The 17,682-nt window shown below is 44.0% G+C and overlaps 1 protein-coding gene across 1 annotated transcript in view; it reads right to left on the reverse strand.

Moving 5' to 3' along the window:
- Positions 1-722: 722 nt before the first annotated feature.
- Positions 723-17,682, reverse strand: part of ppfia2 (PTPRF interacting protein alpha 2) — a 647,479-nt gene continuing 630,519 nt past the window's right edge. The window contains exons 34-35 of the mRNA XM_041215777.1: positions 6,713-6,804; positions 723-786 (exon numbers count right to left, since the gene is read on the reverse strand). Of these exons, the coding sequence (XP_041071711.1) occupies positions 6,746-6,804 (59 nt within the window). The 3' untranslated portion in view covers positions 723-786; positions 6,713-6,745. The remainder of the gene's footprint in view (positions 787-6,712; positions 6,805-17,682) is intronic.

Genomic DNA, 17,682 nt, shown 5'->3' on the forward strand with positions numbered 1-17,682 from the left:
TTGTAAACAGCAGTTTAGCAGAGTACCATCACATTGCTTTTCTGCCATCTGTATACAGTTTCATCACTTTAAGTAGGCCTAAAAGAAAGTTTATTCTGTAATGTAAGGTTTTCAAATGTTTAACATCTGAATTGTGGCAGGATTCCAGCTTCAACTGCATGTTAGAAAGTTAGGACAAGAACTGAAACTACAGTCCAAACTGCAATTGTTCACTAAATTTTTTGTAAAAGTGATTGTTTTCTATGTATTAAATATCACAAATTCTATGGTAAATGGTGAGGTACAAACAGCAGCATTATTTGACAATGAAGTGTGTTCTGATTAAACCCACATGTAAATTGTGTGTAGTTTTTTGTTTTTAGAAAATATTTATATTCATTTACATACAACAAACATGGATATAAAGAAATACGTACACAGTACATTTGTTCAACCAGTATTATACAAGACCTTTTTTTTATAAACTGAGTCAGAAACAAATGACAATGATACAATGGTGCTAAAATACCACCATTACTACACTGTGATGTCTGAAAAGGTGAGTGCAGTATTTTTTCTCAAACATTTACTGAACAATATCAACTCAGTTGATAGTGAAATATATCAAATTGACATTTACAAATCAGAACCCTTACATATGCTAATATTTTCACAAGAAAAATCTTTACACTTTGAGACTGTTCCCCGCTATCAACAATATCCAATTCGTCAAGCTGGCAAATTGCTGCTGGTCATGTCAGTCTTCAAAGGCATTGGATTTGTTTCCATACAGGCATCAGGAATATGCTGAAAGGCAGAAAGTTGATTGTTATGCAATTAAGTATTCTAACATATTCCTTTTTAGATTTTGGGTTCCCTGCAGCCACCTCTCAGCACTCTATAGTCTCATCATAGTAGTGTGCCAATAGCATTTTTCATGCATGCTTCAGTTTTAGGTTATCACTGTTGACTTCAGTCTTACCTGAGTCAGAAGATTGCAGGCTCCAAGCTCCACTATAAGGAGTTAAGCACATAATCTAGGCTGACACTTCAGTGGAGTACTAAGGAATGCGGCATTGTCACAGGTGATAGCATTCAGTTGAGAAGTTAAACCCCCATTTTAAAAAATGTATTCTTTCATGGGCTGCGAGCATTAATGGCAAGGCCAGCATGTGTTGCCCATCCCAAATTGCCCTTGAGGTGAGTGGCTTGCTTGGCCATTTCAGAGTCAACCATATTACTGTGGGTCTAGACCAGGTAAGGAAAGCAGATGTCCTTCCCTAAAGGAACATTAGTGAACCAGAGGGATTCTTATGACAATCTGAGACTAGCATTCAATTCCAGTTTTTTTGAATTTAAATTCCACCATGATGGGATTTGAACATGCAACCCCAGAGCATTAGGTTGGGCCTCTGGATTACTACTCCAGTGACTTTACCACCACACTACCATCATCACCACTCCCTATAATCCCTTCTTGAGATGGACATAAGAGATCCCATGGCATTATTTGATGAAAAAAACAGGGGAGTTCACTTGGTGCCCTGGTCAAAACATCCTTCCTTCACTAAACATTGCCAAAACAACAGATCACATCTCATTTGCTGTTTTAGGACTTTGCTCTACAGAAACTTGATGCCATGTTAGCCGACATAAAACAGTGACTACGGGCTGAATTTTTCCAGACCTTTGGAAATGGGATGGGAGCCAGCAGGGCTGGCAACATGAATGGTGAAAGTGATGGAAAGGAAGCCTGATATCTTCCTGCTGCCATGGCATATTGCCAGTGACAGGAACCTCAGTGGCTTAAGGCAATTAAATGCGCAATTAGGAGGCACCTCCTGTCCCCACAGATATTTCAACAGCATCGGGAGGGGCTCCTGTGTGGGGAGACCACCAGGTAATCCCAGATTGGCATCCATGCAGGTTCCAAAGGGGGCCTCTTAGATGGGTACTGCCTGGCCCATGAACAGGACCCCAGTAAAGGTCACTCTCCATCCAAGGCAGATCCATCGAATAACTTACCCCCACCTCCAATTGCCAAGGCTTGCCTGCCTGGCCCTGGATTCCTTAAAAAAAGTTACCTAGCTTTGAGGGCATCTCAGCATTTAGGCACCCCTCCTTTATGATGCAGCCTTGGCAGTGGCCACCGCTTGCAGTTGCGCTGCTGAGGCCATTGAACTGGCAGCTCTCGGCAGGAGGAAGTGGGGGCGCTCTTCTGAATATGACACTGGTCTTTGCAGTTGCCTGCTAATTGATGCTGCTAATTAGCTGGGTCAGCTCCAGCTTTTGGCCCTGGCAGTGAGACTTGGTCCCCTTCTTAAAAATTTGGTCTATGATTCAAAAGTAATTAACCTTCAACAATATTTAGTGGATGATCCATCTCAGCCTCCTCCAGAGGTTTCTAGCATCACAGATGCCAGTCTTCAGCCAATTTGATTCATTCCACGTGATATCAAGAAATGGCTGAAGACACTGGTTATTGCAAAGTCCATGGATCTTGACAATATTCCGGCAGTAGTACTGAAAACTTGTGCTCCAGAACTTGATGTGTCCCTGGCCAAGCTGTTCCAGTACAGCTACAACACTGGCATCTACCCGGCTATGTGGGAAATTACCCAGGTACGTCCTGTACACAAAAGGCAGGACAAATCTAATTTGGTCACTTACCACCCCATCAGTCCACTCTTGATCTTAGCAATAACCTGCCCACTGAAGCCCAGTTTGGGTTCCACCAGGGTCACTCAGCTTCTGGCCTCATTACAGCCTTGGTTCAAACATGGACAAAAGTGCTGAACTCCAGAGGTGAGGTGAGAGTGACTGCCCTTGATATCAAGGCAGCATTTGACCGACTGTGGCATCAAGGAGCACCAACAAAACTAGAGTCAATGGGAATCAGGAGGAAAAGTCTCCACTGGTTGGAGTCATACCTAGCACAAAGGAATTTGGTTGTGGTTGTTGGCGATCAATCATCTCAGCTCCAGGACATCACTGCAGGAGTTCCTCAGGATAGTGTCCTAGGCCTTAAACATCTTCAGCTGTTTCATCAATGACCTTCCTTCCATCATAAGGTCAGAAGTGGGGATGTTGACTGATGATTGCCTAATGTTCAGCACCATTTGTGATCTTCAGATACTGAAGCAGTCCATGTCCAAATGCAGCATGGCCTGGACAAAATCCAGGCTTGTGTTGACAAGTGGCAAGTAACATTTGTGCCACATAAGTGCCAGGCAATGGCCATCTCCAACAAGAGAGAATCTAACCATCACCCCTTGATATTCAATCACATTACCATTGCTGAATCCCCCACTATCAAAATCCTGGGGGTTACCATTGACCAGACACTGAACTGGACTAGCCATATTGTGGCTACAAGAGCTGGTCAGAGGCTAGGAGTCCTGCAGCCAGTAACTCACCTCCTGACTCCCCATAACCTGTCCACCATCTACAAGGCACAAATCAGGAATGTGATGGAATATTCTCCACTTGTCTGGATGAGTGCAGCTCCAACACTCAAGAAGCTTGACACCATCCAGGACAAAGCCCACTTGATTGGCACCCCTTCCACAAACATTCACTCCCTCTACCATCAACGAACAGTGGCAACAGTGTACCATCTACAAGATACATTGCAGAAACTCACCAAGGCTCCTCAGGCAGCACCTTCCAAACCCATGACTGTTAGTATCTAGAAGGACAAGGGCAGCAGATACATGGGAACGCCACCACCTGGAAGTTCCCCTCCAAGTCACTCACCATCTCGACTTGGAAATATGTCGTCGTTCCTTTACTGTCGCTAGGTCAAAATCCTGGAACTCCCTCCCTAACAGCACTGTGGGTATACCTATACCACAGGGACTGCAGTGATTCAAGAAGGCAGCTCATCATCACCTTCTCAAGGGCAATGAGGGATGGGCATTAAATGTTGGCCTAGTGAGTGACACCCATATCACACAAATGAATAATTTTTTAAAGATTGGCTATGAAGCAGTTTGGGACATTCTGAGTATGTTATGCAAACATAAATTCTTCTAATGCACTTGAGTCCAGCATTAAGTCCACCCATCTTAAAAGTGAGCAGAAAGGGAAGGAAATCGTTAAATATGCACAGATGATTTTTAAACATTAATTTTGCAATAAATATAAGATTTACTCTTTCAAAGCACCTTTACTGCAGATTTTGATAGCAGATAAAAACGGCCAAAGAAGGTAAGTAGAGCCACTGGCACTGGAGTTGAACTCTGGCCATTATAACACCAAATATATCTGCAGGTTCTGACAAACTGCCCAAAAGGAACTGCCTCACCAAGCTCCAAACCTCAATGATAGCAGTTTGACTGTTGCAATGTCTGCATCAAAGAAATTATCATAGAAGCAGCACAATAAGAATAGCAAGGCCAGTGGCAGTTAAAAATTTTCCTACTCATTTTTTACACTTGCAACTCCTTCCATGCTGGTACAGAACACCTGCAATATCAGTCAGTTTGTATCGTTATGATCCTGTAGAGACAAATAATGTTTAAAAAGAAATTTGAACTTCCAATTAATAACTAAAAAGGATGACACGGCAAGATTTCATGTTTTAAGATTTTTACTGTAACAAATGACTACAGAATTATCTAAACACAACTTTTGTAGGCAAAATATATTTTAAACTACATAAAGGAATGTTCCTCTTTTATACTTAGCACACATTACACTCTTCACAGAATTGGACTCTCCACACTCTCTTTATAGCAAACAGTCCACTGTCTCTTCCAGCTGCACATTTTCCCATTTCATGAAGTTGTAACTTCGAGTGACTGTCTCCAGGCACTTCCCTAAGTTTTCAGAGTTTCCTAAATTCACAAACAGCAGTAAAGCCCACTCCAATGATGCTGGTGCTCAACCCTTCTGCCAGTGGGAATAATTTCTAACTAGTTACTCTGTCTAGGCCCCTCATGACTTTGAGCACCTCTAGCAAATCTCCTCTTAATCTTCTCTAAGGAGAACAACTCCAATCTATCCATATATCTGAATTTCCTCATCCCTGGAAATGAGAAGCTTCAATATTCTGGTAGCACTACCAGACCCACTGCTGGAGGACAAACCTGATGACTGCAGCAGTTGGTGAGAGAACTAAAACAAGTTGAAAAACCTACCTGCCATCACCCTCAATAATCTACCTGTTGCAAATGCATCTATCCATGACAGTATTGCCAAGAGTGACCGCCATATAGTTTTTGTGGAGACAAAGTCCCATCATCACACTGAGAGCACTCCATTGTACTACCACTGTGGTAACTTGATTTAGAACAGATCAAGTAGCTAAAAACTGGTCATCCATGAGGTGCTGTGGGCAGAGCAGAACTTTATTCCACCACAATATGCAGATACATTGTGCAAATGATACAAAACCTGGGAGCATTATAAACTGTGAGGAGGTTAGTTATAGATCTCAAAGAAGACATAGACTGGTGAAATGGGCAGACACAGCCAGATGAAATTTAATGGTGTGAAGTGTGAAGTAATGCATTTTGGTAAGAAGAATGAGAAAGGCAATATAAAGTAAAGGATACAATTTTAAAGGAGCACAGTGACTAGGGGTTATATATGCACAAATTGTTGAAGATGGCAAGTTGTGTTGACTTGGGAGACCTTTAAAAATGGCAGGCAGATTTTGATTCTGGGATTCATGACCCCATTCCTGGACTGTCTAATTTTTGGGAGTGCCTTTAAAGGGTGTGAGATTCTTCCTGTCAGAAACCCGCAGCTGGTCCTACCAACCTGACCGGCCCCATTGCAGAGATAGGTATCTCCTACTCCTCCGTGATTTTCATGGAGTCAGGCCAGGTTCTTAAAGAGTCGTGACTTACAGCCCCTTAGAGGAGTCGTGAACTATAGCCGGAGTGGGCAAGAGCGAAACTTTTAAAAGATCATTTCAAGGCGTCCCCTCAATCCCCTATGCCAAGCTCTGCCCTTCCACCCACTCTATGTCCCTTCATGCCCCTTATATCAAGCTTTTCCCTTCCACCCACCCCATGACCCCTCATGCCCCTATGTCAAGCTCTGCCCCCACATGTCCCATCATGTGCCTTATGCCATGCTGTGTCCTTCCACTTAATCCCTCAGGTCCCTCATGCCCCTATGCCAAGCTCTGGCACTTCCATGCTCACTGGCTCACTGTACACTTTATAGAACCAATGAACAAGTGTATAATGATGTGTGTAAAAAATGCTTTGAAAAAATGTAATTCATTGGTAACTTTCTCCTATGCTTTAAAAAGGTCTGGACCAAACTAATAAAAGTATCAATCGTAAAGTTCCTTTGAAGTTTCAAAAGCACAAACCACAAACTCTTGAAATCCTTTACTTATGTCAACAAACATCGTGAAATTGTAAGTTCCTGAGAGAGCCTGAGCTGTCAATCAAACAATGTTTCCTCTGGGAAGCAGGTATTCACGTATTTTAATAGCTGTCTGGGCTCTCAGCCAAGCATATATAATGAGTTGGAGCTTGCTAGTACATTTATTAACTTGCTAGTGCATGAATTAACTTAATCAAGTTGAAGCCATTGTGTATACTAGGATAAATTTAGTTTTATGCAAATGGGTGACAGGTAATTGCTCATGCTCTTTCAGTTTGCACAGCAAACTCATACATATAAATGATTGATCTCCCAATGAAGTACACACAAATATGTTCTTGATTTTGTTAACATAAAAAAGATAAGCTACGGTGAGTATAATAGTTACCTCAAAATAGCGCTGCTTAAATTTCTCTGGCTGTCAGCAAGAGTAAGTCCGAATGGTGGAGTTATCAATCCTTTGCATTCCTGATGTGCCAACTAGAATTGCACAAGTTATCAATTAATACACAAGTGGCTTTGTCTTATAACTTACATAACTATTGTACTTTGCTCTATTGAAATAAATGTAACATATTTCAACATTGAATATAAAGATGTAACAAATTGAAGAATTCGTGGTTTACAACGATTTACTCATTTTGTTTGTTGAGAAAAGACATTTTGTTGAAGCTTTTCATCTTGTACTCATCAGGACAATTGCAAGAATACCAGGGGCAGCAACAACTTTCATACTGTATGAGAAGAGAGTGTGGATTGGTTGACAAGTGGACTCTGGTAGAGGCGTTGCCATGGAGAATGCACCAATTAATGGTGGCTGACAGTTAACTGCCAAGCATTGTTTGAAATTTAAACCATACTGGAAGCTACATAATACACAGGACCCTGTTCTTTGCAGACAAGAAGAACATGTACATACATTGCACCTGTTTCAGCTAAATAAAATGGGAGGAATTTTCTGTGCCTGCTGGCATTGGGCGTGTTCAGTGGCATGAGTGGACAGTATGGTGAGAAGGCCAGAAATCAGTTTCACAACATCATGAAACCAGTTTGTGATCGTCTGCTCAGTCCATCGATGGTGGGCAATGTTCCCTGCCATCGGATGTCAGGAACCTTATTGTAATACATCTGCATATCATTATAAGGCCAGCCCGCCGGAATCATTCCCCCTCCCCACGCTGGAGCATCGACCCACGTCAGTGTGATTGCACGGTGGTGCAGAACACACCTTGACAAGTGTGATGTTAGGGAGTCGGGACTTACCGCCAGGGCCTTGCTCATATCATGGACAAACGAGCAGCAGAAGATGCTAGAGCCTAACAGCAATGGCACACTGGAAGAATGTCCATGGCATGTTGGGTAGATTTACATGGCTCTGCTGCGAAGCAGCCCAGGGAATTTGGAAATCACTGTGGAGGGACTGCTCACTATGGATGATGGTTGGGGGGTGCGAAATGAAGGTTTCAGGATGGGGTGACATTGGGAGGGGGAGAAATGAAGGTGTCAGGAATGGGTGAGGTTGGGAGGGGGGTGAAAGAAGCTGCCAGGAGGGGTGGCGAGGGTTGGGATGGGAAGGGAGTATAGGGCAGGAGGGGGTAGCGGGAGAAGACGGCAACTGGGGAGGTGTATGGGAAGGAGTTCAGAGAAGGGGATTGGGGAGGAAGTACTAGGGGAGGAAGGAGTGCGGAGAGGGTAGGGAGCACAGGAAGCAGTGTGGAGAGGGGAAAGAGTAAGGTTGGAAGAAGTAGTAAGACTGGAGGAAAGAACCAGGATGGGATGGGGGGTGCGAAGGACTAAGGGTGGGGAAAGAAGTAAGGTATCTGAAGGAGTCAGGAAGGGGGAAGGACTGAGGGTGGAGTCCAGGTGGGGGGAGGGGAAAACCAAGGGAGGGATTCCGGGGCAGGGAGTTGGTAAGGAGTTCCAAGGGAATAAGTGGTTCCAAGGTGAGGAGGTGTTCCAAGGGCAGAAGGGGTCCCAAGAGGGGAAGGGGTCTGGGGCAAGGGGCGGGGTGGGGGGGGGCGGCTGTCCAGGTGAATGTGCAAGGAAGTCCATGACTGCCGCCTGGGGGGTGAACTGCAGGTGAGTGTGGAACGAGGGAATGGTGAGAATGACCGAGGGCAGATTGAGGTGGTAGGGTGAGAGAGCGAGGGTTTAACAGTAGCAGTAGAAGGACGGCGAGGGGAATTGGTAGGGACCTGGAGGCAGACATGGACCTTGGGGGTCGGAAAGAGGAGGTCAGAGAGGTGAATGTGGATAGGGATGGGATTTTCAGGAAGAAGGGGAACATGCATGCTCACCTGGAGATCCCCAAAGGAAAAGGGTTGTGGCTGGTAGATCATGGAGGGGAGGCGGAAGGTGATGTTGGGGGGGGGGGGGTCAAGAGTGATGGGGGAACAGAAATGGGTGACTGGGGGAGGGGAAAAGATGGGGGAGCGCAAAAAAACCCAAATCAAGACCATGCTGTCCAAATCAAAAGTGAAGAGACAGTCTTGGTGAGTGAGATCAAGTGTTGCATGGGAGTGTAATCATTGGGTGGGCAGGTCAGCTCAGATGGATAACTGAAAGTGAACCCCAGCAAGGAATGAAGCCCAGCAAGTGGTAGAAGTGTCAGTGGGGGAGCATTTCAGGGATAGTGAGTATAACTCTATAAGATTTACGGTAGTTATGGAAAAAGACAAAGATGGACTGGAAATAAAGGTCCTGAACTGGGGGAAGGCTGATTTCAATGTGATAAGATAGGATCTGGCCAAAGTGGGCTGGAAGCAGCTACTTGTAGGAAAATCTACATAAGACCAGTGAGAGTCATTCAAAAATGAGATAGTGAGCGTTCAGGGCCAACATGTTCCCATAAAGGTGAAGGGTAGGACCAACAAGTCCAGGGAGCCCTGGATGTCAAGGGATATAGAGGATTGGATAAGGGAAAAAAAGGAGGCTTAAGGCAGATACAGAGGGCTGAAAACAACGGAAGCCCTAGAGGAATATAGAAAGTGTAGGAGGGTACTTAAAAAATTAATTAGGAGACCAAAGAGGGGGCATAAAAAAACACTGGTGGGAAAGATAGAGGAAGATCCCAAGGCATTTTATAAATATATTAAGGGCAAGGGAAAGAGTAGGGCCCATTAGGGACCAAAGTGGCAATCTGTGTGTGGAGCTGGAAGACATAGGTGACGTTTTAAATGACTACTTTTCACCTGTGTTCACTATGGAGAAGGATGATGTAGCTGCAGAAATCAGGGAGGGTGATTGTGATATATTTGAACAAATTAGCATTGAAAGGGAGGAGGTATTCACAGTTTTAGCAGGCTTAAAAGCGGATATATCCCCAGACCCAAAAGAGATGTATCCAGACTGCTATGTGAGGCAAGGGAGGAGATTGCAGGGGCTCTGACACTAATTTTCAAATCCTCTCTGGCCACAGGAGAGGTGCCAGAGGACTGGAGGACAGTGAATGTGGTGCCATTATTCAAGAAGAGTAGTAGGGATAAACCAGGTAATTACAGGCCAGTGAGTCTAAAATCAGTGGTAGGGAAACTATTGGAAAAAATTCTGAGGGACAAGATTAATCTCCAGTTGAAGACGTAGGGATTAATCAAGGATAGTCAGCATGGCTTTGTCAGGGGGAGATCATGTCTAACAAGTTTGATTGAATTTTTTGAGGAGGTGACAAGTTGTGTAGATGAGGGTAGAGCAGTTGATGTTGTCTACATGGGCTTCAGTAAGGCTTTTGACAAAGTCTCGCATGGGAGAATGGTCAAGAAGGTAAGAGCCCATGGGATTCAGGGCATTTTGGCAAATTGGATCCAAAATTGGCTTAGTGGCAGGAGGCAGAGGGTGATGGTCGAAGGTTGTTTTTGCGATTGGAAGCCTGTGACAAGTGGTGTACCGCAGGGATCAGTGCTGGGACCCTTGCTGTTTGTAGTGTACATTAATGATTTAGACATGAATATAGGAGGCATGATCAGCAAGTTCATAGATGACATGAAAATTTGTGGTGTCATAAATAGTGAGGAGGAAAGCCTTAGATTACAGAATGATATAGATGGGCTGGTAAGATGGGCAGAGTAGTGGCAAATAGAATTTAATCCTGAGAAGTGTGAGGTGATGCATTTTGGGAGGACTAACAAGGCAAGGGAATACACCATGAATGGTAGGACCCTAGGAAGTACAGAGGATCAGAGGGACCTTGTTGTACATGTCCATAGATCACTGAAGGCAGCAGCACAGGTAGATAAGGTGGTTAAGAAGGCATATGGGATACTTGCCTTTATTATCCAAGGCGTAGAATATAAGAGCTGGGAGGTTATGTATAAAATGCTAGTTAGGCCACAGCTGGAGTACTGTGTGCAGTTCTGGTCGCCACACTGTAAGGATGTGATTACACTGAAGAGGGTGCAGAGGAGATTCACCAGGATGTTGCCTGGGTTGGAGCATTTCAGCTACAAAGAGAGACTGGATAGGCTAGGGTTATTTTCCTTAGAGCAGAGAAGGCTGAGGGGGGACCTGATAGAGGTACAAAATTATGAGGGGCATAGATAGGGTAGACAGGAAGAAATGTATTCCCTTAGCGGAGGTGTCAATAACCAGGGGGCATTGATTTAAGGTAAGGGGCAGGAGGTTTAGAGGGGATTGCAGGAAAGATTTTTTCACCCAGAGGGTGTTTGGAATCTGGAACACACTGCCTGAGGGGGTGCTAGAGGCAGGAACCCTCACAACATTTAAGAAGTATTTAGATGAGCACTTGAAATGCCATAGCGTACAGGGCTACAGGCCAAGTGCTGGGAAATGGGATTAGAATTGATAGGTGCTTGATGGGCAGCACGGACACGATGGGCCAAAGGGCCTGTTTCTGTGCTGTATTAGTCTATGACTCTATCAGCTCCTGATATTGCGGCATCTGAAAAATAGCTGCATACCACTTCATCTCGCTGGTCACTGATGCCAGATTTTATCTATTCTTTCACATGATGTGGGCATTGCTGGCTAGGCCAGCATTTATTGCCCATCCCTAATTGCATTTAAGAAAGTGGTGGCTAGCTGCATTCTTGAACTGCAACAGTCCAGGTGGTGTAGATACACCCACAGTATTGTTAGGAAAGGAGTTCCAGATTTTGACCCAGAGGCAGTGAAGGTACGGCGAGAGAGTTCCAAGTCAGGATGATGTATGGCTTGGAGGAAACTTGCAGGCGGTGATACTACCATGCATTTGATGCTCTTGTCCTTCGAAGTGGTAGAAGTCATGAGCTTGGAAGGTGCTGTCGAAGGAGCCTTGGTGAGCTGCTGCAAGGCATCTTGTAGATAGTACACACTGCTCCACTGTGCGTTGGTAGTGGAGGGAGTGAATGTTTAAGGTGGGGGATAAGATGCCAACCAAGCAGGCTGCTTTGTCCTGGATGGTGTCAGGTTTCTTGAGCATTGTTGGAGCTGCACTCATTTAGGCAGGTGGACAGTATTTCATCACACTCCTGATTTGCTTTTTGTAGATGGTGGACAGGCTTTGGGGAGTCAGGAGGTGAGTTATTCGCTGCAGAATTCCCAGCCTCTGACCTGCTTTTGCAGCCACAATATTTATATGGCTGGTACAGTTCAGTTTCTAGTTTGATGGCAATGGTAGAGTGGGGGATATGCTGGGCCATGGGATTACAGATTGTGGCTGCATACAATTCTGCTGCTGCTGATGGCCCACAATGCCTCATGAATGCTCAGTTTTGAGTTGTTAGATCTGTTTGAAATATATCCCATTTAGCACAATTGTAGTGTCACACAATGTAATGTAGGGTATCCTCGATGTGAAGGCTGGACTTCATCTTCACGAGGACTGTGCAAAGCACTCCTACCAATACTGTCATGGACAGATGCATCTGCGACAGGTAGATTGGCGAGGATGAGGTTAAGTAGGTTTTTCCCTGTTTTTGTTTCCCTCACCACCTGCCGCAGATCAGGTCTAGCAGCTATGTCCTTTAGGACACGGCCAACTCAACAAGTCAGTAGTGGTGCTACTGAGCCACTCCTGGTGATGGATATTGAAGTCCCCCACCCAGAGTTCATCTGCATTCTTGCCACCTTCAGTGTTTCCTCCAAGTAGGTTCAACATGGAGGAGTATTGAATCATCAGCTGAGGGAGGGCAGTAGATGGTAACCAGCAGGAGGTTTCCTTGCCTATGTTTGGCCTGAAGCCATGAGACTTCATGGGGTCCAGAGTCAATGTTGAGAACTCCCAGGGCAATTCCCTCCCGTCTGTAAACCACTGTGTCGCCACTTCTGGTAGGTCTGTCCTGTCGATGGAACAGGGCATACCCAGAGATGGTGATGGTGGTGTCTGGGATGTATGTAAGGTATGATTCCGTGAGTATGGCAATTTCAGGCTGTTGTTTGACTAGTCTGTGGGACAGCTCTCCCAATTTTGGCACAAGCCCCACATGTTAATAAGGAGGACTTTGCAGGGTTGACAAGGCTGTGTTTGCTGCTGTTGTTTCTGGTGCCAAGGTTAATGCTTGTGATGTCTCTGTTATCATTGCTATAGGCCCTTAGATGAAGTTATCCTTACTCTGTATTGACAGATACTCTGGAGGCTAGGCTATTGGCAAATTTCAGCTTTTAACAATGTACATTAACATGTACTTAGCACGAGGTTTCACATAGAACTATATCTCAGCATACTCTGTTGTCATGTGATGTTACATCACTGATGATGTAGACAATATATTTACATATTTAACATTAACCCCATATATTACATCTCTCCCCAAGTCTCTGACTCTATTACTATCATCCTACATTTCCCCCCGAAATCTCTGCCTTCATGCCTGGTTCACAGAGATAACTGTTGTGGTGGTTTCACCAATCTCCCCAACCTTGTTCTCAGCTCTCTTGGATGTTGCATAGGATTCAAGTTCTCTATGTTCTCTCTCAAACCCTGTAGAGTAGTATGTGGATGTTCGAAGACTACTGGCTCTCAGTTAATGGCTGGAATTTTACGGCCCCAATGGGGCAAGGATGGGGCGATAAAATGTGTCGAGTCATTCTCAACTCCATTGATTTTGGTGGGACTGTAAAATCCTGCTGTTGTAAAGTTCCACTCAATGTTAACTTCCTGATCATCTGGCTAGTTTGTCTATTCCATTGATGGTCTTCTTGTAGATATAAATGCACTTTTGTTTCTTCTCACTCTTCCATTTTCAGTCTCTACAAGATAAAATTGTGATTTTATTGATTTTTCTAATACTTGCCTTTGTGATTCTAGTCACGAATCCAGGCTGTTTCACATGGTTGGAGTTCTGGTAAATCCTGAACTGTCTGATGTAGATTGTAGTTTCTGGTTGGTTTTCACAGTACAGATCCTCCTTCTCCCTTACTCTCTCTATATCTGCTGCTTTGAGACATGGCATAAGCATTAGTGAAAGAACAGAAAGTTGAGCCTGTAGTTGTCTTCCCATCATAAGTTCTGACGGAGGCAAATCATTCTGGTGTGGTATGAAATAGTAGCTCAACAGTACCAAGTCGATGTCCTCATTTGTCTTCAATAAAGCCTTTACTGTACTTACTCCTTTTTTGGCCTCTCCATTCGCTTGTGGGTATCTGGGTGAACTAGTCATGTGGACAAATTCATAGGCTCAGTCAACTGCTTAAACTGTTTGTTTGCAAACTATGGGCCATTGTTTGAAATGACTAGATCTGAAATTCCACGTGTGGCAAAAATTTCTTTCTGTGATTTGATGACTGCTTTCGAGGTTGTACCATGAAAATGTTTAACCTCAATCCATCCGGAGTAATAATCAACAACTATGAGGAATGTCTTCCCCTTCCTTGACCTCAAAAATATCCATTCTGAGATGTTCCCATGGTTGGGATGGAAATTAGGATACCATCAGCAGTTCCCCTTGTTCCTTATGATGGATTGGACAGATGATACAGCTCAGAATCATTTCCTCTAATGATTTAGAGATCCCTGGCCTCAAAATAGAATACTATGTTCTACCATGACATTTTGTCATGCCTAAGTGTCCCTGGTGTATTCTCTGGAAGGTTTCAAGTCTGAGGAATCTTGGGACGACCACTCTCTAATTGTAAATCAGCAGGTCATTTACAACACTGAGATGTCTTTGTTATTGGAAGCATTGCTTTAGAATGAGATTATTAGGAACATTTTCTGGCCATCCATCTTTGCAGTAGTCTCTAATTCTTTCACATTCACCTGCTTTTTGTGCTTTTCAAATTTCATTCAGCCTCTGCGTTGTTGCTGGTAGGAATTTGGTGGTTGATGCAGTGCATCCTCAGTGAAATTTATGTCCTCCTAATCAGGCATATCAACAGGAAAGATGCATGACAATGCTTCTGCTGTTGGTTGTTGTTTTCCCTGCTTCAGTTTGTTCATTTGTTTCTTGCTTAATGCAAATTGTCCTTCCTGGTAATGAACTTGTGGTTCTTCCACCTGCTGTTCATGGGAGATCTTCTGTCCCCATGGTTCTAACAGGTTCTGGTGCTTCTGCTTTAGAGTACTTGTTTCAGTCTTCTCAAGATCACTGAATAATTTTGGAAATTCTGTCCTGAATTCTGTTGGTTTTTCTTGACTTCCTAATTTATCTACTTTAAGATGAGTTGTAGATCTGTGTAAGCTTTACAGCTTAACAGTGAACATTTTTGGTGGTGGATCACATACAAAGTTCCTGTATTTTCTCTTCCTTTATACTGAACTTTAGCAGTCAACTGTTCCTTGACCTTCATTTGAATGCTTCCATAATGCCTGCACTTCAATAGATCCATTTGATTCTGTAATTTCTCCCAAGATTGGCACTTCATTATATTTTCTGTCCTCAATTTCCTGAAAGCTAAATGATTTTAGTTGTTTTTCCTTTATTTTTTGTGTTAGGAACTTTTTGATGTGCATACTGATTTAAAATGTCCTCTCCTCTTGCAGGAATGGCCCTCTGCATTTTTAGCAAGGCATTCTTCATGCCAATGAAGCCTATTCCCACCATAATGAGAACACTGGATAATGTCAGTTACCATGACTTCTTCAGTCTTTCTCAGTTTTGAGCTACAAACTGCACCATCAGCCATTTTTCTCCACAGGATTTCTTAGTCGCCTCAAATAAATATCTGATTTTATTTTCTTACTTTTGACTGTCTTATTAACTGCACAGTCTTCGATAGGGTCAAATGTCCCCTCGACTGCAGAAAATATGAAAAAGTCTCCTCAAAAACTCCTACAATCCCGCAATCCCGAATTAATTCATCTTTCAATGTTCCATATTTGCAATTCTCAGCTAGTTGATATAAATTGTTACTGAAGGAATCTAAACTCTCTCCCGGTCTTTGGGTATGTCTATTGAACTTTGTCCTTTCTATAATGGTGCTTCTTCTAAGAATAAAATAAGTGGCAAAGGCTTTGATGACCTCCTCAATATCGCCAGTCTTCGTTGATGTCCTGTCTGACCATTACACTGTTTGCCTTATTGCCTATGATGTGAGACCGTGGTGTAGTGGTACTGTCACAGGACTAGAAATCGGGGGAGATGTTATCTAGTGTCCATGGCAACTGATGGAATTTGAATTCAATTAATAAAGAAAATCTAGAATTGAAAGCTAGTCTCAGTAATAGTGACCATGAAACTATCATCGATTGTTGTAAAAAACCCATCTGGTTTACTAATGTGTTTTCGGGAAGGTAAACTGCTATCCTTGCCTGGTCCAGATCCACAGCAAGGTGGTTAACTCTTTATTGCCCTCTGAAATGGCCTAGCAAGCCACTCTGTTCTAGGGCAATTAGGAGTGGGCAACAAATGCTGGCCTTGTCAGCGATGATCACATCCCATGAAAGAATAAATATATTTAGAAAATGGTACTGACCTGTTCCTTGCCAGTCTTCTCTGCTAGTCCCTAAGCTTTTTGTGCCTGATAAGCCTACAACGCAAGTTCTGCCACTTTTTGGCTTGATCCTGGCCTTGCACATGGTCAAAGTACTCTGGTAAGGATAAGGTTTTCTCTAAGGCCTTCCTTCATAGTAGCCTTTATGTGAGTTTTGTTGTTTTCTTTCTTTCCTGTGCGGTCCTTGTCCTGCAGTCCTTTCTGTTGCTGCTTCTTCTAGTCACTGGATTCTTCACTTGGTGCTTTTTCCGCTGTGTTTTCCTCTGCCACCATCTATTATCATCATTGTGGGTCTTTGATGAGGTTATCTTTAGTCTATATACATATGCTGATAGAGGCTAGACGGTTAGCAAACTCAACCTTTTATTGAACATTCCATTAACTATGTACCTTACAATACTTAGCATGAGGCTTCACATAGAACTATCTCAGCATATTCTGTTGTCATGTGATGTTACACGACTGATGACGTAGACTACATATTTATATATTTAAATTAACACTTTATACTGCAATGTCACGGAAAGTCACTCAAAGCACACTACTTTGCCACAGCTGGACAGCACATTTACTTAATGACGGGCACTGCCTTGCAAAGACAGACGGTGGTAGATTTCCCCCAGATGCAAGGCATCATGGATTGTAATCATATGGCCATCAACGCACCCAGCAACTGTCCAGTAAGATCCATCAACAGGAGAACCTTCCACACCTTCAATATCCCACTGGTCTGCAACAACAACAAAAGCTTCTTCCGTGTGTGTGCTTGCTTTCCCGGCAGCTTTGTCTCCTTCATCCTCTACTAGTCACGCTGCCTCAGATCTTCACTCTAACTCCCAATGTATGTAGATGGATCCACTAGGGGACAAGGAATTTTCCAAGAGATCACTACTAATCCCTCTTCAGGAGCTCCAGACGGAGACTCAGAGGTGATACACCCAATGCTACCTGCCCAGTAGAACAAGCATTGAGCAGGCCATCAGACTTCTGAAGGTGCAATTCTGGTGCCGGGATCAGTGGTGCCTCAACTACCTTTCTGCAAGGGTCTCGGTCATTGTGGTGGTCTACTGTCTATTGCATGACCCTCCAGAGAAGTGTGTACCTTCAGGCAGTGAGACCCTGGAAGGACACAGCTCAGCAGGAGATGTGAGAGGAGGAGCAAGAGGAGGAAGAGGGAGATGACACTAAACAGAGAGATGCCCCTGATGCAGGACGAGGTGGCCTCTTCCTGCCACCCTCCGGAAAGAGGAGTTCCCTCCTCTCCCTGAAGGCCTTCAAAATTACATCCAGACTGGCATTGATGAAGTGAAGGGCAGCCCTGCCCAGAGTTTCAGGCCTCCAGATCCCCTGTGGAATCGAGCTTCCTTCTCGTGTAATGGAAGGCCTTGGCACAGACAGCAGAATTCTCCCTCAGGACAACCAAGTGCCTCAGTGATGATTGCCGTGAGGAGTCTAAATGAGTCTCACATTTCATCTGACCTACCTTCATTCCCA

Source organism: Carcharodon carcharias, chromosome 21 (assembly GCF_017639515.1).
Source record: "Carcharodon carcharias isolate sCarCar2 chromosome 21, sCarCar2.pri, whole genome shotgun sequence".
Classification (NCBI taxonomy): domain Eukaryota; kingdom Metazoa; phylum Chordata; class Chondrichthyes; order Lamniformes; family Lamnidae; genus Carcharodon; species Carcharodon carcharias.